The 26,139-nt window shown below is 28.4% G+C and overlaps 2 protein-coding genes across 6 annotated transcripts; both read right to left on the bottom strand.

The window, feature by feature from the left end:
• Positions 1-3,151: 3,151 nt before the first annotated feature.
• On the bottom strand, positions 3,152-11,173 carry LOC113789693 (uncharacterized). Of its 3 annotated transcripts, XM_075821780.1 has the most exons (8): positions 10,687-11,173; positions 10,076-10,614; positions 7,416-7,962; positions 5,829-6,348; positions 5,158-5,751; positions 4,058-5,094; positions 3,250-3,895; positions 3,152-3,190 (listed from the first exon to the last, which is right to left on the bottom strand). In XM_075821780.1, the coding sequence occupies exons 4-7, from the start codon at positions 5,977-5,979 to the stop codon at positions 3,374-3,376; spliced, it is 2,304 nt and encodes a 767-aa protein (XP_075677895.1). In that variant the 5' UTR covers positions 5,980-6,348; positions 7,416-7,962; positions 10,076-10,614; positions 10,687-11,173; the 3' UTR covers positions 3,152-3,190; positions 3,250-3,373. The 3 variants fall into 3 exon arrangements, with proteins under 3 accessions (XP_075677895.1, XP_075677894.1, XP_075677896.1); XM_075821779.1 differs by lacking the exon at positions 7,416-7,962; XM_075821781.1 differs by lacking the exons at positions 10,076-10,614; positions 10,687-11,173 and having other exon boundaries at positions 7,416-8,328.
• Positions 11,174-11,937: 764 nt separating this feature from the next.
• LOC113789900 (uncharacterized) lies at positions 11,938-26,139 on the bottom strand. Of its 3 annotated transcripts, XM_075821773.1 has the most exons (10): positions 25,267-26,139; positions 22,222-22,338; positions 16,765-17,810; positions 16,486-16,693; positions 16,293-16,408; positions 16,116-16,226; positions 15,963-16,044; positions 14,713-15,884; positions 14,353-14,643; positions 11,938-14,291 (listed from the first exon to the last, which is right to left on the bottom strand). In XM_075821773.1, exons 1-10 carry the CDS (start codon positions 25,961-25,963, stop codon positions 12,990-12,992), a joined length of 5,142 nt encoding a protein of 1,713 aa, XP_075677888.1. In that variant the 5' UTR covers positions 25,964-26,139; the 3' UTR covers positions 11,938-12,989. The 3 variants fall into 3 exon arrangements, with proteins under 3 accessions (XP_075677888.1, XP_027195294.2, XP_075677889.1); XM_027339493.2 differs by lacking the exon at positions 22,222-22,338 and having other exon boundaries at positions 11,939-14,291; positions 25,267-26,138; XM_075821774.1 differs by lacking the exons at positions 22,222-22,338; positions 25,267-26,139 and adding an exon at positions 18,123-18,482 and having other exon boundaries at positions 11,941-14,291.

The raw sequence follows: 26,139 nt of genomic DNA, 5'->3' as shown, positions 1-26,139 counted from the left end.
AAAATGGTCACTATGATAATAAATGAATGGCAATTTTGACCCATATTTGACGTTGAAAAGAAACGAATGAAAATTATGATTGTCGTATTTAAACAAACATTTAAACAAAGATAAGATTACTAACCAACCAGCAGCAACAACAACAACAACAAAAAAGTAATTTGATATTTTCTGTTTTGAAACAAAAAAAAACAATATATCTTTCTTTTCTTTTCTTTCTTTCTTTTAGTTGACATTTTGGATAAGAATTAATCGATAAGAATTTAATGATGATGATATTTGTCTTTATATATCCAAATATTGTCAATAATAATAAAAAACCAATTTAGTTATTTTGAATGATAAAACCATTCATTCATTCATTCATATCATTTCATTTATCAAATGATGATATTTCAGGTTAGCAAAATAAAAATAAATTCAAATTCATCATGATGATAATGGCCTTAAATGTAAATGCATGGCTAAATGTGGTGGTTTTTTTTACTTTTTTTTTGTTGACAAAATAACCTGAGATGTAACTGTTAATTTTTCGAAAAAAATATGACCATTTTTTTTTGTTTTTCGTTTTGTTTCTTAAACGCATCATTATTTGAATTGTGCTTTATTGAGTGATGATGATGATAATGTGTGATGGATGAATCTTTCCAAAAATACAAATGACACAAAATTTTACAAAAGATTGTCTTTGAATCAAGACCAAAATATTGTTGCTTGTTTTTTTTCTTTCTTTCAAAAAAAAAAATCTATCTTTACCTATCTTGTTGATGATAATGATGATGATGTTGATTATGTTGACCAGACCAAGAAAAGAAAAAAAAAGAAGGTGAAAATTTAGGTCATTGAACTAACTTTAAATTATATTCATGATGATGATGATTATGTGATTAGACTTAAATTCGCTTTTTTTTCTAATCTCTTTTCAAATTACTCTGAGAACGAGAGTAATTTTGTGTGTGTGAGAGAGAGAGAGAGGTCATCTGTGAATACTGGTAGCCAGGTTATTTACTTTTTTGAAGAAAAAAAACATATTATTTATATAACTAAATTAAACCTCACCTACACATACATCGAAATTTTATTTTACGTTTCGATCCAGAAATAAAATCAGTAAATACAGTGTTTCCATGAAAAACAAGATGATGTATTTTTTCTAATCAAAACAAAAAAAAAACAAGTTAGTTTTTCTGAAGAATTTTTTCCTAATGAAGATTTAACAAAAATTCTGATAAGATCTTTTAGGGGGGAAGGTTAAAATAAAATTTTATGATGACCGATATTAATTAATCATTTTTGTTTGTTTTTTTGTTTGTTTGATGGCCAAATAATTATTTTCGTTGCAATTTATTTTTTTTTCATTCAATGATGTCATCATCAAATGAATGATGGCAATCATTTCGTTGAAATTTCATTTTGGTTTTTTTTGTTTTGTTTTGTTGTGTTTGTCATTCGCAACAATGGATTGTCAACATTGATTTTTTGTTTCATCTCTCCATCATCATTATCATTATAATCACCTGCAGATGATTTTTCTTATGCATGATTTGTGTTGTCATTCAATTGAAAATTTAAATATTTTTATTGTCAAATTAGAAAAAAAATTTGATTAATTTAAAAAAACAAAGATCGATTTTTTATGCAATAAAATTCAATAGAAAAAAAAACAAATCGAATGTCTGTCACATAACATTCGATATATCGATTGTGTAATCGATTGTTGTTGTTTGTTCGTTCGTTCGTTCCGGTTAACAACGAAAAACATTCTTTCGAATAAGAAAATCAACCAGGTGATTCAATAGTAAAATGTTTAATTTAAAATGAATTCAAAAAAAAATCAGCCTTGTAATAATATTGAGTGCGGTAAACAAAAATATTACGAAATTCAATAATTTTTTTTTTTGCCAACCAAAATCATTCATTGAAACAAAATGCTTTTCAACATTCATAAATCATTGGTCACACATAATAGGATTTCAAATCGGATGATGAAATGGCCATGACAATGACCAAAAATAAAAAGAAAAATATACAAATCGATGTCAATGCCATTTTGTATCAACCAATTGATCAAAAAAGTGGACCTTGACATCAACTCTACAACAATATCGATACCAGAATCCTACCACCAAATAATCATTAAAAATACTTTTTTTTCATTTTATATTTCCATTTTTATTCATCAAATAATTATACAAATTTTTAATTGAATTTTTTTCCACTATTATAAATTAAAGATGAAAAATCTGATCAAGTAAAGTAATTATCATCATTGTAAAATTGTTTTTTTGTTTAATTCTAATTCATTCTCATTTTCTTTGGTGAATTAATGATGAAATTTTTCTTGGTTGGTTGGTGTATGTGTATCCAATGATATGATTGAAACCTGAGAAAATGTTGTTTTTTTTGATAAAATACGTTTTGATTGATTATAAAACACCTACATATAAAACCAAACAACAACAGAGAGAAAGAAGTCGAAAGATAGAAAAGGGTGATAATGAATATTAATGATAAGGCCAAATAATGAATGAATTCGGTGTGTCAGAGTGTTTGTGTGTGTGTGTGGATGTATTTAATCTTAAAATCAATGAATAAATGAATGGATGGATGGATGGCTGATCTGATTTATTTATATCAGATAACATTGAACAACAACAATTCAATTGGAATATGAATGGGAAAGAAAAAGGATCGAGAAAGACAACAACAACAGATGAGAAAAAAAAAGATGCTAAAATTAACAGAATGAATAACAGACATGATGATGATAGGAAATTCTTTTCAAATGTTTTTTTAATTTTAAAATTTTAAAGTTAAAAAAAAATTTGTATGTGATCAATTAATGAAGGCGAAGAAAATATCATTTGTTTGTACCTGAATAAATCAAAAGAAAGAAAATCAATCAATTCAATGAATAATCAATGAAATATATTTTCTTGTCGAAGTATTTGTCGTCATAGTGGTCATCAGTATCATCACAATCAATCAATCAATTTTTTTTGATGAATATAACAAGAAAAAACGGAAAAAGTTTTCGGAATGTTTCAAATGTTGTCAACGCACACACACACACACATAAATAGAGTAATATTTTAAAATGAATGATGATTTATTTTATTAGATATAAAATTCAAATTTTTTTCCTTTATTAAAAAAAAATGCTGGATGTGTGTGTGTGTCGATAAAAAATCTATAAAAATAAGAGAAAAAAAAATTAGAAATTTTTAAATAAATGAATGCAAAACAAACCTGAAGAAACAAACCAAAGAATCACATTGAATTTTATATTATTTTACAATCGTGCCCAAAAATACGATTCTAGATAATGGTAAGAGAATGTGTGTGTGTGTGTGTGTGTGTGTGTGTGTATGAATCATTCGATTTCAATTTTATCACTCAATTTTCTTTTCTTATATTTATTTTCCTGATTTTTTTGATCGTCATCATTAGCAGAAGCAGCAACAGTAGTCTTTCCATTAGCATCATTTTTATTTTCAATTCTTATTGATTGATCTGGATGATCATCGTCAAAATCACGTTTATTATTTCTTATTATTGGCGATGATGGTGGTGATTTAATTTGTTCATTATTATTTGAATTTTCATTATCAATAATTTGAGTTGTTTGTTGAATTTGATTATTATTAATCGATATCGAACCGGCAGTCATAATTGTACTGACTGTATTGGATGCGGATGATGATGAGGATGAATTTGTTGTTACTATTTTATTTGATTGTTGTTGTTGTTGTTGATTTGGATTGATCGATATGATTGATGAATCTTTTGCTGTTGTTGTCAATGATGTCGTTGGTGATGATGATGATGATGATCCTGTAGTCGATGTAGTTGTTGTTGTAATGGAAATCATTTCCGTTGATTGTTGTTGCTGCTGCTGTTGTTGAAAATATTCTGAATTAGTTGATTCTACAATAACTTTTTGTAATTCATATTTTATAACATCTTTTTTCGATTGTTCCAATCGTCGTAATGATGAGGCAAGACTACGACAAAATGCCATATCTTCATCTTCATATTGAATTATTGTTTCACTTACAATTTTACGGATTACATTATGTAATTCATCATTATTACAAATAATATTCGATTTGGTTGATGTTAATGAATAGATACCACTACTATTACTACTGCTATTTGTTGTTGTTGATGATGATAAATTTAATGAATTTGTAACATTATTTCCAATCGATGTATTATGATTATCACCGTCACCACCATTTGTAAATATAAATGATGCTTGTTGTTGATCTTGATGACTGGAATTTAATTTTGAATTCGATGATGATGATGATGATAATCGAATAGTTGAATTTATTTGTTGTTGTTGCGGTGTAATTATTGTTGATGATTCAAAATTTGATGGTGAATGTCGTTGTTGTTGCTGTCGATGATGGGAATGATGATGATGATGATAATCTTTGGTTGTTGAAGTTGAATAATTTAATGTTGATGATAAACTTTTACGTGCTGTTGGCGGAGATGATAGTGATTGTATCGAGACCAATTGTTGTTGTTGATGTTGTGATTGTATTGGACTTATTGAACCTGATAATGATGATTGACGGATACGATGACTACCAACACTAGTATTGATATGATGTGAATGTAATGTTGGAACAGCGTTTGCCAATGTTGTCAATACAAATGTAGGCGTTCCAGGTGTTTTTACAGCTGTAACGGGAACGGCAACACTACTACCTCCACCAACACCACTATTAATCGTCGTTTGAGAATTTGCAGCAGTCAATAATGCAGGTGATAATGATTGTAATTCAATAACAGGATTCTTAAAAAATATTGCCTGATGTTGTGATGTTGATGATGATGTTGTTGTTGTCGTTATTGCTGTTGTAGTTGATGATGATGATGATGTTGATTGACCATTACCACCGCCACTTGTTAATGCTATTCGATTCGATAGATTAACACCACCATTTATTTGACCAATAGTGGATGATGTTGCCGATGGAGCCTGTATCACTGAAAATGCTGTTGGATGAAATGTTGTTTGTAAAGCTGTCGCTGCTGTACATGGAATACGTTGAGCAATGGCGGATGTACCAATTATTCCAACTAAAAAAAACAGAAAAACATCAATTTTGATTTTTCTAATTAATTAATTATAAAATGACAAACCATTACTAAGTGGTAAATGTAATGTTGATTTGGCACCATTAATTGCATCTTGAGCATTTATAATAATAACTTCTTGTTGTTGCTGTTGTCGTTGTTGATCCACTTGATGTTGTTGATGACCAACACTATGAACAGCTCGAATTGTATCAACATATTCTAAATCATGACCATTTTGTATGGATGTTGTATCATCATTATTATTAATTAATACAGCAGTACGACTATTTCCAATAATTGATGATCTATTTCCGATAGTGGTGGTAGTAGTAGGATTAGTTTGTGATTGATCACCACCACCACCACCTCCACTACTACTTATTTCACCATTAGATAAAATATGATGATTAGGATGAACATTATTATTATTGCTATTATTGGCTAAAAAAAGCATATTTGTATAATGTCTCCAACGTGATACATATGGTTGTTGATGTGAATGCGTATTTCCGTTCGATGTTGAATTTCCATTATCATCAACACTTTGATCATCAGTACTATTATTGGTGTTTGTCGATGATGATGAACTTGTAACACGTTTATGTTCACGAAAAAATGTTGTACGTAAATTTCGATATTTTTCATAAACATCTTTACCTTTTATAAAGATAAGAATCACGATGATTAGACAAACACACATTAGACATTCTTAAAAAAATATAATCATAACTTACGTGTCAAACGTAATTGATCAGCAATATGATCCAATTTATCTTGTCGTAATGTACGATTATTATAATCTTTATCTTTTGTATTCCATAATGATGGATTAATACGAAAATAATCAATCAATTCTTTTTCTTGTTCAAATGATAATCGATGCATTTTTTTAAATGAAAATTTTGTTGTTGTTTTTTTGTTTAAACTGATTGAGATTTTGATGATGGGATAACGATTGATAAATATTTATTTAAAATTGATTAAAATTTGAAATATCACAAGTGTTAATTCATTTAAAAGATTTGAGTAAAATGAAATTGATGAATGAAAACGAATGAAAAGTGACAGAATATTACAAATATTGTGGCACCCACACACAAGTAAAATTGATGAAATAAAACCTTTTTGTTTCTTGCAAAAAATAAATTCTTTGGATCTTTTTTTGTTTTGATTTTGTATTTGCAATGAATTTTTCAATCAAAATGTAATCAAACCATCATCATCATGATGAAAAGACGAATATAATCCGGGCACCTAAATGAATGCAATATTAAAAAAATTGATTAATTTTTCAATCAGAAACAAGAAAATTTTTATAATCAGCAACATTGTGTAAATTCAATTAATTTCATGTTGTTGTTTTGCTTTGCAAAATTACTGTTGTAAATAGAAATTGTTGAATTTAAAAAAAAAAGTAAAATGAAAAAAAAAACAAAAATTGAATAGGAATCGACGATTCTTGTGTATGAATATTATTGTCAATATCGATATAATGGATATTTTTTTTTCTTTTGATAGAGCAATAAAAGGAATGGTAGATTATATAGAATGCGCATTTATCAAAGTCCATTATCATAATTGATCTTTAAAAGAAAATCATATAATGATGACAACAAAATGATGGACATGTTTAATAAGAACGGATATTTATTTTGAAAGAAGAAAAAAATATGGTTTATAGAGTAAAGCTCAACAACAACAACAACAAACCAGATGATAATATCCAAAACGTTAAAAAACAAAAAGAGAAAAAAAACCGGAATACAAAAATACCGGAAAATGAAAAAAAAAATTTTGTTGCCATGCTTTTTTTTCATTTTCTTTCCAAAAAAATTTCTTTTCATTCAACAAGAATGAAAAGAAAACAATAAAAAAAACCAAGTTAACAACAAAAAAAAAAACCGGCAAATTTCCGGAAAGTTTTCTTTCTACTTTTTTTCGATCGAATATTATCTTATGGGTATGATGAAAATGAATGGGAAAAACTTTCAATCTTTGGATCATTGAATGACAGACACAGCACACACACACAAAACAAGGAATTTTTTTGTTCCATTTTGAAGAAGAAGAAGTTCTTAGATATTGAATTAAAATTGGTGACAAATAAAAGAAAAGTTATGATGGAATTCTATTGTTTTCATTTCTGGAACAAGAACATTTTATTGAAAAATAACACAAACACTGATAATGATCATCATTTTCATGGAATCTAATTTCAATAAAATCTTTTCAAAGCAAATGAATTCTAAAATTATGTTGCGTTTTTTTGTTCATTTTCATTTCCAAATTCAATCAACAAAAACAATCGAAAACATTCTTACCTTCAGAAACACAAAAAAAAATCAGAAAGCATAGAAATGAAAAACCTAACAATGAAAATTCTTGATGATCTTGATCATCTATTGATCAATGATGATGATAATTGTTCGGATTTAAAATTGTCCAGTTTGGTTATTCAGTTCATCACACATTGATCAAAGAAAATGAAAAGAAAAAAAATCAAAATCAAACACATATAAAGAAAAAATTGAAAACGTGTATATCTCAAGTCAAATCATAAATTGTGGTATCATTTTTTTTCTTTTACTTTGGATTCACACACACAGACACATTTGATTTTTTTTCGACTGTTGTTGTTGTTGTTGTTGTTTTTGATCATGGATTTTTTCGTTATCCTTTTTTACACTTGTATATTTTCGGATGACTTCGATTGAAGGATGTATTATGTGATCAACGCTTTCATATGTGTGTGTTGATCACGTCGTCGTCGTCGTTGTTGTTGTTGTTGTCGTCATCGAATCAAGCCGTCGTCTATTTTCTTTCAACTTTTTTTTTCGATGGATTAAATTGCTGCAATCACATTTCAATCTAACCAGAAAATAAATGGAAACAAGCAAAAAAATGAATGAAGATCATACTTTTTTTGCCATCAATTTTTTTTTCTCTCTCTCTCTCCTTGATTATCAATTAATATTAATTATCATTCAATAAAATGATGATTGTTGTCGTCGTCTGTTTAATCAAAAAAAATGATCAAAGATTCACAACAACAACAACAAAAATTGGTAATTTTCCTGAGGGGGTGGTTGGTTGGGTGAGTTTATTGGTTGGATGGGTGCAAAACAGCTATTTCAAAAAAAGACCAGATCAATCAAAATTGATCAAACTAAATTTTTGGTTTGTGGTTTCTATTTTAAAATTGATCATTTTGTTACTGATAAAAAAATTGGTTGTTATGGTTTTTTTGATTAAACATTTTAAATTTAAAATGAAATTTGTCATCATATCCTTATCTCACAAAGAATCTATTCTCGTTACACATTTAGATTTTCCAAGATTTTATTTTAAAAACATTAAACAAAAAGGTTAAAATTCATCATTAATGCTAGAAAAACTATGGACATTTCAGAGTGTGGCAAGAAAGAAAAAAAAATTTCAATGTCGTCTTTATTGGTTATGTCAATGATAATTTGTTGTTGTTGTTGATTATAATCAAAACTATTTTGATTGACGATGATGATTGTAAATTAAGGGAACAAGTAATTAAATTTAATCAATCAACTCAATAGAATAGAATGGTAAAAAAAGAGAGATAAAATGAAATTTATTGAAAGAGAGAGAGAGAAAGAGAAAAATGAGTGCAAATTTGTTTCTTGGTATTTGTTGTTGTTGTTGTTGTTGTTGCTATCCGTAAAACAACAAACATAATTCGTGTGAAAAATTCGTGAAAAAAATAAGAATTTCAAAAAAGAATCTTAATATTTGAATGAAAATGAATGGATAAGTTGGGTAAATTTTCTAAAATTATTATCATTTTTTTCACTCATCAACAATGGGAGTTTCTTTTCTTTGTTTTTTTTTAATTTTACTAATTAAGATTGGAAAATCACCTGGGTTACACACACACAGAGAGATAACCGTAATATTGCAAATGGAATGATGCAATCAAACCAAAAAAAAAAAAAAAAAAAATGAAAATGGATACAACATTAAGCAAGAGAATCACCACAGAGAGAAAGAATTGAATGAAAAAAAATTGTTTCAAATTGAAGTTTTTCAATTTAATTCATTGATGAATAACAATTTAAGATAATGATGATGACATTATCTTGTTTGATGTTGAATTCTTTTTTTTGTCATTTGTCTATTTCTGATACACTCGTATTGAAGAGAGAGAAAAAAACAGAACAATTTATCTTAATTGATTAAATGAGCAACAACAACAACAAAAAAAATCACATCACATCATATCAATTTATAAATGGTAAAATTTCAATGAATTTTTTCGTTTCATTTGTAGCCAAATGAGATATCACCAACACATCGCACCATAAAATGAATGCATGAATTTGATCATCAAAACAACAATATTCAATTGGGCATTTGATAACGCTTGATGGCTGTTGCCTGTCGTGAAAGAAAGAATTCGGCGCCAATTTTTCGAGCATTGTGAATAATGTGTGGAGCCTATTTCATTGTTTCATTTTTTTGATTTCCATTTTGGCGGGTTAACTAAAACCAGCCAAGCAGCAGCAGCAGCAGTAGCACAAAAACAAAAAAAATACACAAAAGATATACCAGGTAGTAATGTTTTTTTTGTGTAAAATATTGCAGGTATAAAGAGATACACACATCACAGAACAAGAACTGCACACACCGGCTATAGCTATACACATCACACACAGGTTAACGCCGGCTTAGCCATCCTCATCATCATTTATCTTGATCAACCTTCAATGTATAAATGAAAACACGTACACACCCTACTTCCATATTCTAGAATCTAGATACACCTACTCAAGAATGTTTATTGGAAAAAAAAATTTCCAAAATGAAATAAATTTCAATCAAAATGAAAAAAGGGAATTTCAAAATTTAAAATTGGTTGCTTGCATTTGTTTCTTTTCAACATAATTGATTTATTGCATAATAATAATTTTTACCGATAAAATAGACAACAAAAAAAAATAAAAAATCTTACTTGAAAATCTTACGATGATGATTATATTATTATTATTATTATTATCTCACCATAAATTATCATCAACATGGATTGTGATGGAAATAATAATTTTCCATTATATAGATATTTTATCGTTGTTTGTTTGTAGTTGTAGCGTTTGTTTTCGGATCAATGTGTGTGTGTGTGTGTGTGTATGAAAATTGCAACAAAAATAATCGATTGATTGATGATGATGTGGATGTGATGTGTGATCGTGTTGTATGGTATAGTCGATTGTTATGTGGTTGTGAGAAAAGAGTTGTAAAAAAAACAACAAGAATCGATAGTATATTACGAATTGGATTCAATATCATTGGCGAGAAAACAAGACAAAACAAATTGATTTTTGAAACAAATTTTTCACACACCCCTACAAAATATACACACACACACAAGCCATTCAAGGCTTGCGGATGATCAAAATCATAAATTCTTTATTCAAATCTGTTTTTTTTGGATCTGATTCTTTTATCATCGATAATTGATTGATTAATTAATTTGTTGAATTGAGAATAGATCTTAAAATTGATTTAAAAAAATTGAATAGAATTAGAAACATTTGAGAATTACAATAAGAATTGTATACACACCTTTTCACAATTGATAAAATACAGGTCGCAACAATATAGGACAATGATGTCATTTGTTTTGTTTTGCTATTGTTGTTGTTGTTTTTTCAAAAAAAAAAAAAAAAATTATTGCAATGAAAAAATTGATGATTTTTCAGAAATTATAATTTATTTTTTTATAATTGTCTCTTAGTGTCGGCCGATATCGGCATGTCGACGACTACGACAACAACGGGCAACAATATATCGTCGACAATCAATGTTTTTTTTCTATTTTCAATGATGATGATGATGATAATAATTGTTGAAACAAAATTTATTAATTTACTTGAATAAAACACACATTCTTTTCGTCGGTATCCATACGATATTTTCGTTTGTGTAAAGTGTGTGCTCGGTTTACATCATCAACATCAACATCAACATCAGCAACAACGAAAAAAAAATAACGAAGAGAAACAACGACGACGACGACAACAACAACAACGATCATGCATGATTTGTATTAAGCCGAAAAAAAATTTGTATTTTTTTTTTTGCAGACGGCAGCAATCATCATCATCAACACACTGCAGTTTTGCTTTACATATTTTCTATGTAACAAAAATTCATCGAATTTCTCGAGATATTCTCACTTCCAGCAACCATACATTTTGATGATGGAAACTTATATTTTGTCGTGTATACGGATACAACCAACCAAATCAACACAAAATAAGTTTGCAATATTGCAACATTTCTCTCTTTCTCTGAATTGATGTTGTATTTTCTTCCGAAGATATATATAATGTATATCAAGAAATTCCACTACTACGGAGGATTTTTTTGTTTTGTTGAAACTATATATATATTTCCTTAAATAAGGTAGTAGGCTATTTAAGTGTTAAAAAATTCTTTAAAATATCAGCTAAAACGGATTCTGTTGTGTGTGTATAATGTGTATATGGATGGATACTTTTTTGGATTTTTTTATATAGTAGTGGTAAATGATGATGGATCCAATTTCCAATATAAAAGTTACTGAAAAAAAGAAAAAGGTGTGCAATTTTTTTTTAAATATTCGTTTTGAGCATGCGTACAATCAAATAAAGTATTGAAAGTCGAAAGACCGGTATTTCTGCCAGTGGCAGCAGCAGCAGAAGCAATGAATTTTCAAATCTTAAAGAATTTAAAAAATTCTTCAAGAAAAATTACAGATCAAAATTATTTTATAAATAAATAAAATTTCTTTATTTGTTCATATTATTTAAATTTTTTATAATCATTCGATAACTAAATGAGAAGGCCATATATAAGTTTGTTTGTGTGTATCGAGTATAAATTTTTTATAATTTTCATTTTAAAAAAAATATAAGAAAAATGGTCAATTTGATAAAAGTTTGAAATTTTTCTTGTGGTTTTGGAAAAAGGTCGGTGGGAAAAAAAAGTATACAAAGAATCATGTTTGAATCATTGTCGAAATTTACAAAAATTTTAAAGTTTTTTCTCCAGAATGGAAAAACAAAACAAAAAAAAAAAACTTTTTTGAAAAGAAAAATGGAAACCATAACCAAAAGTGTGAGAGAAAACAAAAATGAAATAGTTTGTTGTTCGAGCGGGAAAGTGATTGAAATTTGTAAATGGAGATTAATGAGTGAAGAAAAAAAAATATAAAGAAAATTTGTAGAATCAAATTAATTATAACATTGATTTAAGTGTGTGTGTGTGTGGGTGGATGTCAGTGTCCGATGATTATTGGTTTTTGTTTTTTGTTTTTTGATTGATTGTGAATCAAATGAAACAAACAAAAAAAAAAAAGAAGAAAAAACAAGAAAATTTGAATAAATAGAAATTGAAAACATACATCAGAAAACAAGCAATGAGAAAATGAAAATGAAAAAAAAAATACATAAGGCATCTCCGAGAACAACAAAATTAAAGTGGGAAAAAAAACCTAATCAGGAAATTCATTTTGTTCAGTGTATTTATCATGAAACAAACAAACAAACAAAAAATGAACGAAAACAGCAAAAAAAAAAAAACAGGACAAATAAACGAAACGAAACAGAAAATCATCATCCGCATCATCTTGATGTGTTAACATTTTATAAATATGTATAGAGAGTATATGAAAAAATCTAACGATAAATAAATTTCATTCATTTGAATTATCAGATTATCATTGAAACAAAAACGAAAAATGTAATGTATATCATTCACATCATCATTATTCATGGCATAAAAATATATTAAAATATTAGATTATTTAGGCGATTCAAAAGAGAAAGAGAAAATTGTGAAAGCATTATGTAAAATATATTGCACTGAAAAACCAAAATTATCAATCAGTCATCGATAACAATTGTTGATATTCGACGACGTTTTCTTGGTTTTTTTATTGATACAATTTTCGATACATCTGTTGCTGTTGTCGACATTTTCATTAAAATTCTTTGACGTATCGGCTGTTCATTAACAAAATTATCTGTATCATCCTCATCTGATTCTTCATCATCGGATTCAACATTATTATTATTACGATCCATTAATCCAAATGAATGATTATCATCGTTATCATCATTACAATTATTTCGTGGACGTTTTGAACGTATCATCATTGTATTTGCGTTTGTTTTTGATATGGATGATGATTTTGATAATGTAGCTAAAAATGCTTCAACCTTATTATCAGTAATAACAGTGTTATTATTCGGCATCATATTGGAAGAAGCAGCAATCATTGCAGATGAAACGGATGTTAAGGATGATAAATATGATGATGACGATGATGATGAGGAAGAGGATGATGATGATGCTTGACCAACACCGACTATGTTCAAACCATTTCCAGTCGATGAAGATGATAATGAATGTATACCAGAATCATAACGGCGACTTGATGATGATGACAGGGTTGATGATGATCCAGATGTGATACTAAAATCAATTACTTCAAATTCAACCGATTCATTGCCATCATCATCATTATCATTAGTTTTTTGCGTAGAAATAATACTATTCGATTCGTTTGTGTTTATTGAGCCTGATGAACTTGAAATAGTTGTTGTTGTCGTTTTTTTCTTTTTGAATTTCATTTTTAATCCTTGTGATCTTTGTTCAATAAGATTTGTGTGATTAATCAATTGTTGTTGTAACGATGGCATAGTTGATGTTTCCATTGATTCACTACTGACATGTTTTGATGATGATGATGAAAAACTTGATTGATGAGAAATTGATGATTGTTTGGTCATTGTACGTGATGATTGCAAAGTTTCTTCATCATTTATCGGGAATTTACATGTTAAATCTGGATCCATTATAATCATTTCATTAATCCATGGATGCTTCAATAATTGTTGCATAGTCAAACGTTGTTTTGGATTGATTGTCAATAGACCATTGATCACAGATTTACATTGAGCAGATATTTTTACCTGACTATTAATCCACATTGTATCATGATTCAATTCTTGTCCAGAAAGTATTCGTTCCAGAATATATGAAGCATAATTATTGACAGCAATAGATTTTTTTGAATTCGTCGGACATGAAGATTCTCGTTGCTGTTGATAATGATAATATGATTGTTGAAATGGTACACGACCAGTGAGCATTGTGTAAAGAACAGCACCAAGACTCCAAAGCTATACATTATTAATAATAAATTATCAATTATATTTGAAATAAAAAGACACAACAACATACATCACAGCTATTATCATATCCATCACGAAATAAATGATTAGCAAACGATCCGCGAGTAGTTGTCCATGAATCGATAGCTGATCGATTCGATGTAATTATTGAACTTGATTGAGATTGTATCACAGCCTGAAAAAGAACCTCTGGTGCAGCATAATTTAATGTACAACAAGGTGTTGTCATTCGATAACCAGATGATGGCATAAAACGAGCAAAACCAAAATCAACCAATTTAATTTCAGCTTGATCATCATCATTAAAATCTTCGGTGGTTGTATCTTTGAAAAGGACATTCTTTTTTTTAATTGAAAAAGAATTGATTAATTAGCTATCTGTCAAGTCAAACATGAAACAGAAACAAACCTCTGGTTTTAGATCACGATGAACAATGCCAAGGGAATGTAGATATTGTACAGCTGAAACAAGTTGACGAAATACTAGCCATGCTTGACGTTCACTAAAACGACGATTTGTTGATTGACGAATACGTGATAATAGTTCACCACCCGGTAATAATTCTAAAACAATAAACATATATTTGTCATCTTGAAATACTTCATTCAATTGTACAATATTTCGATGTCCCTGACAAGCATTTAATAATGATCGTTCATTTAATGCAGCATCATATGATAATCCAGTTTCTGAATCACGACGCCAATGACGAGATACAATTTTTACAGCAAAATGTTCACCAGTTTTACGGTGACGACAACGATGACATATTGAATAGCTACCATCACCAAGCCATCCTAAATCCGGATATTGTTCATTCATCGATGTTGATGGTTGTTTACGTCGTCCTGGCCCAACCAATTCATAATGATCAAAGAATTGATGATTTATTGTTTTCGATACATTTTGATTGTCGGAACATTCATTGACTAGTTTCCAAATATCGGGCCTATGAACACGATGTGTTTGTATTTGTTGTTTTGGTTGGTGATATGATCGAGATGATCGATGGATCGGTGGACGAGTCGATGATAATGATGACGTTGGTGATTGATCAATGACTAATGATGGTGCTACATAAGAATAATCATCAAATGGATCATCTTCATCATCGCTATTAGGATCACAATTATTATTCGAATCGGCAACAGGTTGTTGGTGTTTATTCTGTCCTGTTGAAGATGGTGGATCATTACCCATCAATAATGATACATTTGGTACAAGACGTGTGAATTCTTCGGCAAAATTACTTGTATCTAATTCATCACGAATATTTGGACGAAATGGCGCGGGTAAACGTCGCTCGGCTAATGCTTTCCAATCGATTGATAGAAAAAATGGATGCCGTTTAATTTCATCGGCATCACGACATCCACCACCTAATCTTCTATCCGGATCTTTAACTAGAATCACTTGTAATAGATCACGAACTTCAGCGGATAAATGGCCTGGTATCGGTGGTTGTGAACGTAGAATTCTTTTCGAGATCTCTTGTTGTGTATTACGTTCACCATCGACAGTGAATGGTGAAGCACCAGTAAGTAGTTCATAGATTAAAACACCAAATGACCACCAATCAACTATTATAAGAAAGTTTCAAATAAATTAAAATCAATTTTAAAATGTTGTCCGAAAAATTTTACACAAATAACGCTTACCACTAAAATCATGTCCATTACCACCAACAATTTCCGGTGCCATATATTCAATTGTTCCACAAAATGAATGTGTACGTTTTTCCTATATCCATCAAATGAAAAAAAAATTAAAATTGAAAATTTTCACAAAAAAACTACTAAAAACACAATTACAGTTTCATGAGGTAGAAATTGTTTACAAAGACCAAAATCGGCCAATACGATATGTCCATCATGATCTAATAGAATGTTTTCTAATTTTATATCACGATAAATAATGCCAAGCTAAATCAAATCAAAGAAACAGATATTTATTTTCATTGATAAAAAAATGTTACAATTACAAATTACCTTATGTAAATTTTCCAATGCTAATACTAATTCGGCTGCATAAATACGTACAGCATCTTCGGTAAAATAATCACGTTGATATAAATGTGTAAATAATTCACCACCATTAACATAATCTATTTTTAGTAATATGAAAAAAATATTGATCGATTAAATTAATCAATTTCAATCACCATCAAATTTATCAACCAACCAAGAATAAGATGTAATTTAGTGGCCGTTTGAAATGCATAATGTAATGATACAAAAAATGGTCGATTTCGTACTACTTCCAACACTAAACGTTCAGTACGTGTATGTTCCAATGTTTTCTGTTTTTGCATTACAGATGATTTTTTCAATACTTTCATTGCATATAATTTTCCATTATCTGGACCGCTAATTTTTCTTACTAAAAATACCTTTTTTTAGTGAAAATATAAATTCCGAATTATAATGTTAAAAATAGTAACATCAAACAATCAAAACAAACCTTTCCATAAGCACCAGTTCCAAGAACTTTGAGTATATCAAAATCATTCATATCAACAGTTGTTATTGTTGTTGTTGTCGATGTTGATGATGTTTTTTCATTATCCGTCTTCATCATCATCAATTCAATATTTTTTCCACGAGTTTTATGTCGCTGTCGTCGATATCGATGTTGTTGATGATAATGTTGTGGACGTTGATGGCTATTACCATCAATAATCAAAGAATTTCCATTTTCTTTGATTAATGATTGTTTATTTTGTAAAAAATTCGACAAATTATTTTGTTTTCTTTCAATGGTTGTTGTCGTTGTTGGAGTGGTTGTTGCTGTTACGGATGGCAATTTCATTTGTTGAGATCGTCGTCGTCTTATTGCTAATTTAATTGTTTTAAAATTTTCATTATTAATTTTTGTTGTAAAATTTTTGGACAAATTCAGATCATTTGCATTTTGTTCATTATTTATTGCTATCGTATTAGTAGCAGTAGTAGTAATAGTGTTTGATGGGTTAATGACATTCATTGATTGCGGTTGTTGACAATTATCCAATTCAGTCATTACATCATTATTCAATATTGTTGTTGTTGATAAATGTTTTAAATCAAGAATTTCATCATTCAAAAACAATGGTGATGATGATGATGACATTGACCGATGTTGATCAATATTTGTTGTTGTTGTTGTTGATAATTGTTTTTCATTAATTAATGAAGTTTTCAATATTGGAATAATGTTGTTTGCAACGATGTCACCATCATCATCAACATCGATATTATTACATTTGAACACTGTGGCATTGATCTTTGAATCTGTTGTCGTCGTCATTAATGTTTGCTGTGGTTGTCCATTAACATCAACATCCGAAATCAATGACCGACAACAACAACTATGATGATTGTGAGATGTTGTTAGTTTTATATTTTGACAACAACAAACACAACAATTTTGTATGATTTGTTGTTCTCGATGATGATTTTGGCAACAAATTTTTGAAAAACATGATGTTGATGATTGTTGTTGATTCTGATTCAATATAGAATCATTCACTATAATTGAATAAGAGGAGAAAAAAAGACAATTTTTAATTTTGATCATCAAGCATAAACTTCTTTTCTTTTTAAAAGTTTATCCTTTTTATCTTTGGCACATAAGTATGTTTTTAGTTCAGGTAATATTTTTATTTTGGATCAAATCGAAAAAAAAATTTCTTAAGAAAAAATTCAAGGTTTTTAGTTTCAAATTTTTTTTAAAGACAATAACAACAAAATACGACGTAGAGTTTTACTTGAGAAATCTGTCGCTTTTTTTCGATTTTAAATTTTGAAAAAGATTAATTTATAATTTCGAAATAAACTTACGATAAATTTTTTTTTTGATCAAAAATAAAAATTCACATCATCAACTGAAAATTATGGGAAAATTTTGTTCAAAATTCAACAGGACACAAATCAGAAACGATTAAACACACACACACATAGAAATTCTTATTGAATCAAAGAATTTTATTTAAAAAATGATAGTATTCGTCGTCGTCGTCGTCTGTCAATCTTAATGTTTTAAACCAAAAATAAAATTTCCTCTCTTTTTTTCACCCATTTAGCCTGTTGTTTTTAGTTAACTATCATCGATGTCTACATATGACACTTGATGATAATGATGAGATCTCTCTCTCCTTCGAATGTGATCCTACTACAATGATGGAGCATAAATTAAAGTGAGCCATGAATTGGAAAAAAATACAAAAACAGTGAGTTTGAGGAGAGAGAGAGTAGCAAATATTTATGCGTTGTTGCCGTTGTATGGATTTTTTTGGCTTTGCGATCATATAATGTCGCTCATAGAACAAAATTATCATTTAAATGATAATCGAATAGTGGAAAAAAATGTCAAACATCATCAGTATCGAAAAGAGAATATGATTTCAATGGAATTTCGGTTCAATCTAACTTAAAGAGTGATTAAGAACTTTAAATCAATGATGTTGTATGAATGAATGATGTAACGGGATTCTAAATTAACAGTTGGATATTTTAACTACGTTTATGACAAAATTGTGTGTGCGTGATTACAGGTGATTATAAAACAAAAACAACGCATGCGTCAATTTGAAATCTATAGACGCGCCGAATTCAAAAACAAATCTATATTTTTAAATGAATTTTTTCACCAACAACAACAAAAAATGAAATATGAAAGAAAAGAAAATCTTTACTTATTTCACCTTTAGGCGAATATATTAATGATGATGTTTTACTTAGTAAAAAAGAATGTATGACCTCAATATTATCATCATCATCCGAAACGATGATAACCTGTCATTCTTGTTTTTTTTCCTAAGCTACTACCACAATAACTGTTACTACTACAATTCCATTATTATTATCATAATAATCATTACCATTAAATCATTGATCATCATCCTTCTGTGTCACAAATCATTATGTCATCGTTGGAACAAGATTTTCCTAACAATGTTTTTTTTTGGATTGAAAAAATTGTTTTTTTCCAATACTTTCAATTTCGGACAAAAATATATCCGAAATTGAAAAGAAAAGAGAGAAAAGAAATTCTTAACCGATTTTGAATATGAACAAAATCCAAATGTTTATTATGGAACCTGTTTTTTGTTTGCAAGCTTTGAAACATAATTTCTGTTTGTTTGTTTGTTTGTGAACATTCATTTTCTCTCATTATCATTATGCCCAAATCATGATAATCATTTTGATTCGCCAAAATGAAACGAAATAACAACAACAACGACAAAATAATGATGAATTTCATTACACAGAAAAATAATGAATGAATTAATTAAATGTGCATTCATTCAAATGATAATGAGATATTTTTTTGAAATGGAAAGAAAATTTTCCAGAAAAAAAAACAACAAAACATTCTTAGAGTCATCTTTCAAATACAATATTTGTCAAGCATCGAAACAATCGAAAAATTTTATTCAAAAATATACAATATTCTGATATAAAAAAAAGTGTTAATCTCTTTTTTCTCTCCCTCTATCTCTTCATCCGATATAAATGTAAAAAATGGATCATATCCACCATCATAATGAATTTTGGAAAAAAATCAGGACAGTAGAGCACTGGGTAAATCAGTTAGTCTGTTGTTGATGTATGACCTACAGGTTTGAATAGGAAAAAAAACAAGATTGTCATTCCTTTTTGAATAAAAAAAATACGGTTATTGTAACTGTTGTCGTTTATCGTTGGGTATATTGTTACACCGGTGATCTTTTGATTCTTCTTTTTTTCATTGAATTTCTTTCGTTCTGTACTGCTGCTCACAACAAGAAATCAAAACCAACAAGATTTTTTTTTGAGAATCATCAAGTGAAAAAAATGTTGTAGTGGTTCAAGTTGTGCGAGAGAGATATTTGTCATTATTTTTTTTCCTTACTGACCTCAAATATTATTTCAATGAACGAGAAAAAGAAAAATCTTCAATAGTCATCATCATATAAAATGGATGGATGAATTCCGAAATACCAAAATCAAACGGTTAACCGGACCGGTTATACATTAGTATTGAAAAAAAAACGTTTGAGTAAACGAACAAAACAAAAAAATCATTAATCAATTGGAAGAGAAAATAGCCATTGATTTCGGTGGAGGAGGAATCTCCTCACATCGATTTCAATATGTGTTTTTTTTCTTTATGGTATCAATGGAGAAAGGTATTTCCTTATCCACATTTTTTTTACTTCCGAAATGTGAATTAAACACAAACACAAGATGAACAACAAGAGAATAGTCAATATGAAAGAAAGAACGTAAAAAAATAAATGTTGCGCAACAAGTTATATATGATGGTCAACAAGCACAATACATAGCAGTTTTTTTTCGAGGATACATACAGGATCATACCAAATACAAAGAGATACAAAAAGAAGCCGAAAAAAACCTGTTATATAATTTGTTGTTGTTGTTGTTGTTGATGTTTTTTTTGTCGCTGTCGAAACAGTCGTCGTAGTAGTAAAATATGTGTTTGTGACTTAGTGACTGAATGATCTAAATTGTTACGATTTTTTCATTCGTTCATTCATTTCTTTAGGTTAGATCTGGTGATCATCATCATTAAGAAATTAATAACGATATGAAATAAAGTGGTCAAACAAGGTTTAATGAGGGAAAAAACAATGTTTATTAATTATGTTATTGTAATTTATTTTTAATAAGTTTAAAAATTTAAATTTTCTTCAAAATATCATTGGAAAATCAAAAAGGGAGAAGAAAAAAAAATCTTGTCATTTTGGATGATCATTTTTTTTTGCCAAACGTTTTTCAATCGGGAAAAAAACAAATTTTTTCAAGATTTCTCTTTTGGATTTTTTAATATTTTTTTTTCAACCGAATACAATACAGACATCGAATCAATCATCAATGATTTAAATGGACAATGAAAAAAACTGATGATGATGATCATCATTTGGGAATGTATTTCATACGCAAACACACAATTGGAACATCATTATTTTTGAAAAGCATCCGTTTTTTTTCGTCTATCTTTTTGTTTGTCAAAATTGAAAGTAAAGAGTCAAAAAAAAAGTTGTTTTACATGCAACGTTCTCTTTTCTCATCGAAATATTTCCAGTTCTTGAAGATTTCCCCCCCCCTGTTATTCAGAATGTTTACTTTTACTTTTCTCAATTATGGTTACATAATTTTCATTGGGAAAAATAGAATTTTTTCATTAAACGATAGGAATCACTAGAGAATTTCCTGGAAATTTTATCAACGATAAACATTATTCTTTTTTTTTCTTCAACCAAGAATTCTTCGAAATTAAATGAAAACCACACCTGTATTTTAATTATATCCGATGAAAATCATGTATTTCTCAATAACACACACACCTGTTTGAAAAACACAGAACCACAACCAGCAGCAGCAGAAGAAAACAAATCAAATTTGACAAAAGCCAAAATTCTGTTTATTTACTTTGTATTTTGGTTTAAGAAAATCGTATATTCTGCACTCATTTTTTTCCCCAAGTATCTTATATTCTGTGTTCAAACAAAGAAAATTCTTATTTATTTATTTCGATTTTGGGTGTGTGTGTGCTCTATGTAATCAATTTCAATTCAGATTCTTTGTTTTGTTTTGTTTTTTTCAAAATAAAACAAAAAAAATCCTAGATCTGGTTGAATTGTTGTATCAATCATTTTAATCTTATTACAGCAGAAAAAAACAAACAAACATTAAATTTGAACCAAATGAAAGTAATCTTTTTTTTTTTGTTCAAAACAATCATTAAAACAAAACCCACACACAGATTCTCATTAATTATTTTTCTCTAAATTTCAAATGGTAATGAACTTTTTGTTGTTATTTTGTTTTTGTACGAATTGTTTTTTTTTTGTTTTCATTAAAATGAATTCAATGGGGGAGGAAAAACAATAATAATAATATGATGGTAAGATAGAAAATTCATAGATAACGTTACCATTATTAATATCCTGTTTTGATCGATGCTGAATTTGTTGATTATTTTTTAGATGATAATGTTGTTGTTGTTGTTGCTGTTGTTGTATCATTTTATCATTGTCATCCACCAAAACAACTTGATGATGATGATGATGATGATCAGTAACAATAAGCATATTTGTTTATAATAATAATTATTGTTTTCAAATTGGAAAAAAAAGAAATTTAAAAATTTTGATGTTTATGAAAAACAATCAATCAATCAATTATTTATCGGTTTTCTGTTTATCGAAATATATTATAATTTTCATCATCATCATCATCACTATCATTATCAATCGATTGATTGATTTGTTTCGATTTCATTAAATTATTATTTGAATATCGAAACATTGTGGAATTTTCTTTTTAAAAATTTTTCAAAAAAATGTATGCTAAATACAATAGATAAACAACATATTCAGTGAAGAAGAAGAAAAACAGAAAACAACAGCACAAATCAAATGTCCAACAGGTTAATGATGATAAAAGACAGCAAAACAGCAATACCCGTAAAAATAACGGCAATCGTTGATTATAATCAAGTTGGTTTTAGTATGAATACCGTTTTTTTTCTGACGTTTAATCAAAGAAGCGTAACCCGAAAAAGAATTTGTTTCGATCGGTTTTCACAACACAAAATCTACGGGCAAACTGAACTTCTTTCCCAACAAAATTCAAAAAGATAAAAGGAAAAACCCGACAGCAACAACAACAACAACAACCAACCAACCAACCACCACCACAAACACATGACACATTTTGTCCATCAAAACACAAAACGATAAACAGATATGAATGGGGAAAAAAGCAATAAGAGAGAAAAGAAATGGTTAAACTGGGCGCCATATAGATGAATATACAGAGTCAATCAGTCAGGTAGGAAAGTCAAAGTCGTAGTGGCCAAATTCATTTTTCGAATAGAAAAACAACAAAAAAAGAGACAGCTGAGTTAGATTGGCCAACATTGTTGGCTGATCAACAATTTTGAATTGTTTTTTTTTGTTGTTGTTGGAAAAAAGCTTTAAAATATTGAAAAATCTATACAGGTGATGATTGTATTTCAAACATAATTTTTTCCGAAACAAATATCAAATGAATGAATGATGAATCCAAAAAAATTTAACCATTTTCCAAACTGCCACTACCACTAAAAAAAAATCTTTTTTTTACTAAATCTTCATCTGAATTGTGTACGTGTGTAAAGGTAGATTTTCATTATGATGACGATTTTCAATGATAAACCTTTATATACCGATTTATGTTCAAGTATCCATGAATCCTTGATCATTTTTTTGAACAGAACAGACAACAACAACAAAAAATAACATAAAACAGGTAATCAATGTTTTTCAATATGATTATCATCAATTATTACATTGGAAATTCGATCTAAATGAAAATTTTTTGACAAACTTTTGTCAAATCAAAAAAATGTTTATCAATCGGTTAGATTTTTTTGCTTTTGAATTGAATTGTTTGCAAAATCTTTACCATCATTATTATCATCATTATCATGATTATGATTAAAACTAGGTCAAATTTAAATCTTGGTCCATTTCAACAGTAGTGGTAAGTGGTAGTAGTTATTGCAAAAGTAGCCGTCAAACATTTTCTTTTGCAAAAAAAGATTGTTCTCTATTACATTTTTTTTTCGTTTTTGATTAATTGTTTAAACCTGAAATTGAATACCTGACTTGTGATACCTAAAGATTCAAATATGTATGTGCTATTTACACACAAACACGAAGACACACAGATAGAAATAGGTGATAAACTAGTGTGACTGGATGACCAAAAAGCATTTTTTTAAAAAACTGACAATCATTTTTTCCTGAAAAAAAAGAAGGAAAAAATGAAATTTGTTTGCAAAAAACCAGTCTGGCGCCCAATCAATGTGAAAGAAAGCAAACAACAACGGAGGCAATCCGAAAAACAAAGAGGAGAATCAAATGATAATATCATTTGATTGAATTAAATATGGATTGATAATTACTGGGAAAAAAAATAATGGTGGTTAAAGCCAAGACATTATTTTCTTAGAATGGAAAAATCGAAAAACCTCACCAATCAATCAATCAATCAATTTGATCAAAGATTTTAATCGATTCGTTTCGAAGAAAACAAAACGAAAGAGAAAGCAAATTCGATTCGAAAGAAAAAAAAATGGTTAATGGATGACCAGCAACAACAACAACAAAAAAAGAGATGATCATGATTAACCAGATGATTTTGTATTTAATTTTTTTTTGGTCATTTTTTTCAAATGAGAAAAACAATAACAAAGATCATCAATTAAGATAGTTGATATGGAAACTTTATTTCGTTATTGTTTACCTTTTAGGTGTATCTATAATGATCTCCTCAAAACAAAAAACAAGTATATTATCTCACGATTCACGATTCATTAGAAACAGCAGCAGTATTATTTATTAATCGAGTTTATCAATCAATCAATCAATCAATAAAATTAATTAATTAATTAGTAAACAAGAAAAAACAATAGATAGATTTGAATTTGGTTAAATATCTTGGATTATAATAATTAACTGATGATTCTCCCATTTTCGTATCGTTCGAAAAATATATTCAGTTAAGTAAACACATCAGGATAATACAAAAACAAACAGGCGAACCACTTTTTTCTGTACTGGATTATATCTCTCACGACAAACATTATAATTTTGACATTTATCAAACAATCGAATAAAAAACCGAATCCATTTGTCAAATTTTATTCAATTTCAAAAATCAAAAATTGATTTTGTCATCACAATGAACAAAACTTGTTTTTTTTCATTCAATCACTATCGTTTGATGAACTAACGGAAAATGACAAACAAAGAAACAGAACAAACTTTCACATTATCACTACCGGCAATTGAAATATAATAATTCTAGATAAGCGCCATCTATTGTCGTTTACGAACAATAATCAAATTTAAATTCTAAAAAGCGCGCGAGATTTCAACATTGAAAAAAACGTAATTTTTTACTAAATAAAAAAACAAAGATTTCAACCTACCATTATTATCGCTGAACATATCCATCATTTCGTTATTGTTCAATGATGATTCTGTTGTTGTTTTTGGAATAACTTTTAATTTTGAACGATTTAAACAAAGTTTAAGATTTTGTTGTCGTTTTGATTGTTGCTGTTGTTGTTCATCATTATTATCATCCATAACATTATCATGAATGTTCAATACTTTAAAACGAAATGAAAGATTTGTCTTTTCTCGTTGATTCACTGTATTATTATCATGTTTTGTCATCATACTACTACTACTACGACTATTATTATAAAAACCACTTGAATTTTGTTGCCATCGATATCGTTGTTTTGATTTTATTATTCGTACATTATTATCATTCGATTCTTCATTGAATGATGATGATGATGATAAATTTTTTAAATTCAATTTCAATTTCAATTCATTATCATTTGAATTTTTATTATTCTTTTTTTTCGATTTTTGTTGATTTTTTTGATAAAATTTTTGCTGCTGTATAATTGATGATTGATCAATTTTATTATCAACATCATCATCGTCGTCGTTGTCGTCGTTATCAATATTCATATCATTTGATTTTAAATTATGAGGATGATTTGTTTTAATGATAACAATCAATGGTGATTTAGTTTTATTCGATTGTTCAGCAGTAGTTGTTGTTGTTGTGGTTAAAATTGATGATTGTGTTTGTCTTCGTCTTATGGCCATTTTTCTTTTTTTTTTTGCTAAGTATCACCAGAAAACAATTAAAGAATTATTACTATTGATCACAGTTGTTCATCGATAAATTTATCTGTCAACCAAGAAAAAAAGGCATAATATTTTAAGGCAACCGAGAAGTAATTTCAATCACAAAAAAAAAAAAAAAAAACACCAGAATTGAA

The sequence above is a fragment of the Dermatophagoides pteronyssinus genome, unplaced genomic scaffold (genome assembly GCF_027571235.1).
Source record: "Dermatophagoides pteronyssinus isolate colony J.1.1.1.1 unplaced genomic scaffold, Derpt_VIB-CSIC_2022.12 sq0012, whole genome shotgun sequence".
Classification (NCBI taxonomy): domain Eukaryota; kingdom Metazoa; phylum Arthropoda; class Arachnida; order Sarcoptiformes; family Pyroglyphidae; genus Dermatophagoides; species Dermatophagoides pteronyssinus.
The sequence above is the reverse complement of the archived record's forward strand: the minus strand, read 5'-3'. Positions and strand labels throughout refer to the sequence as shown.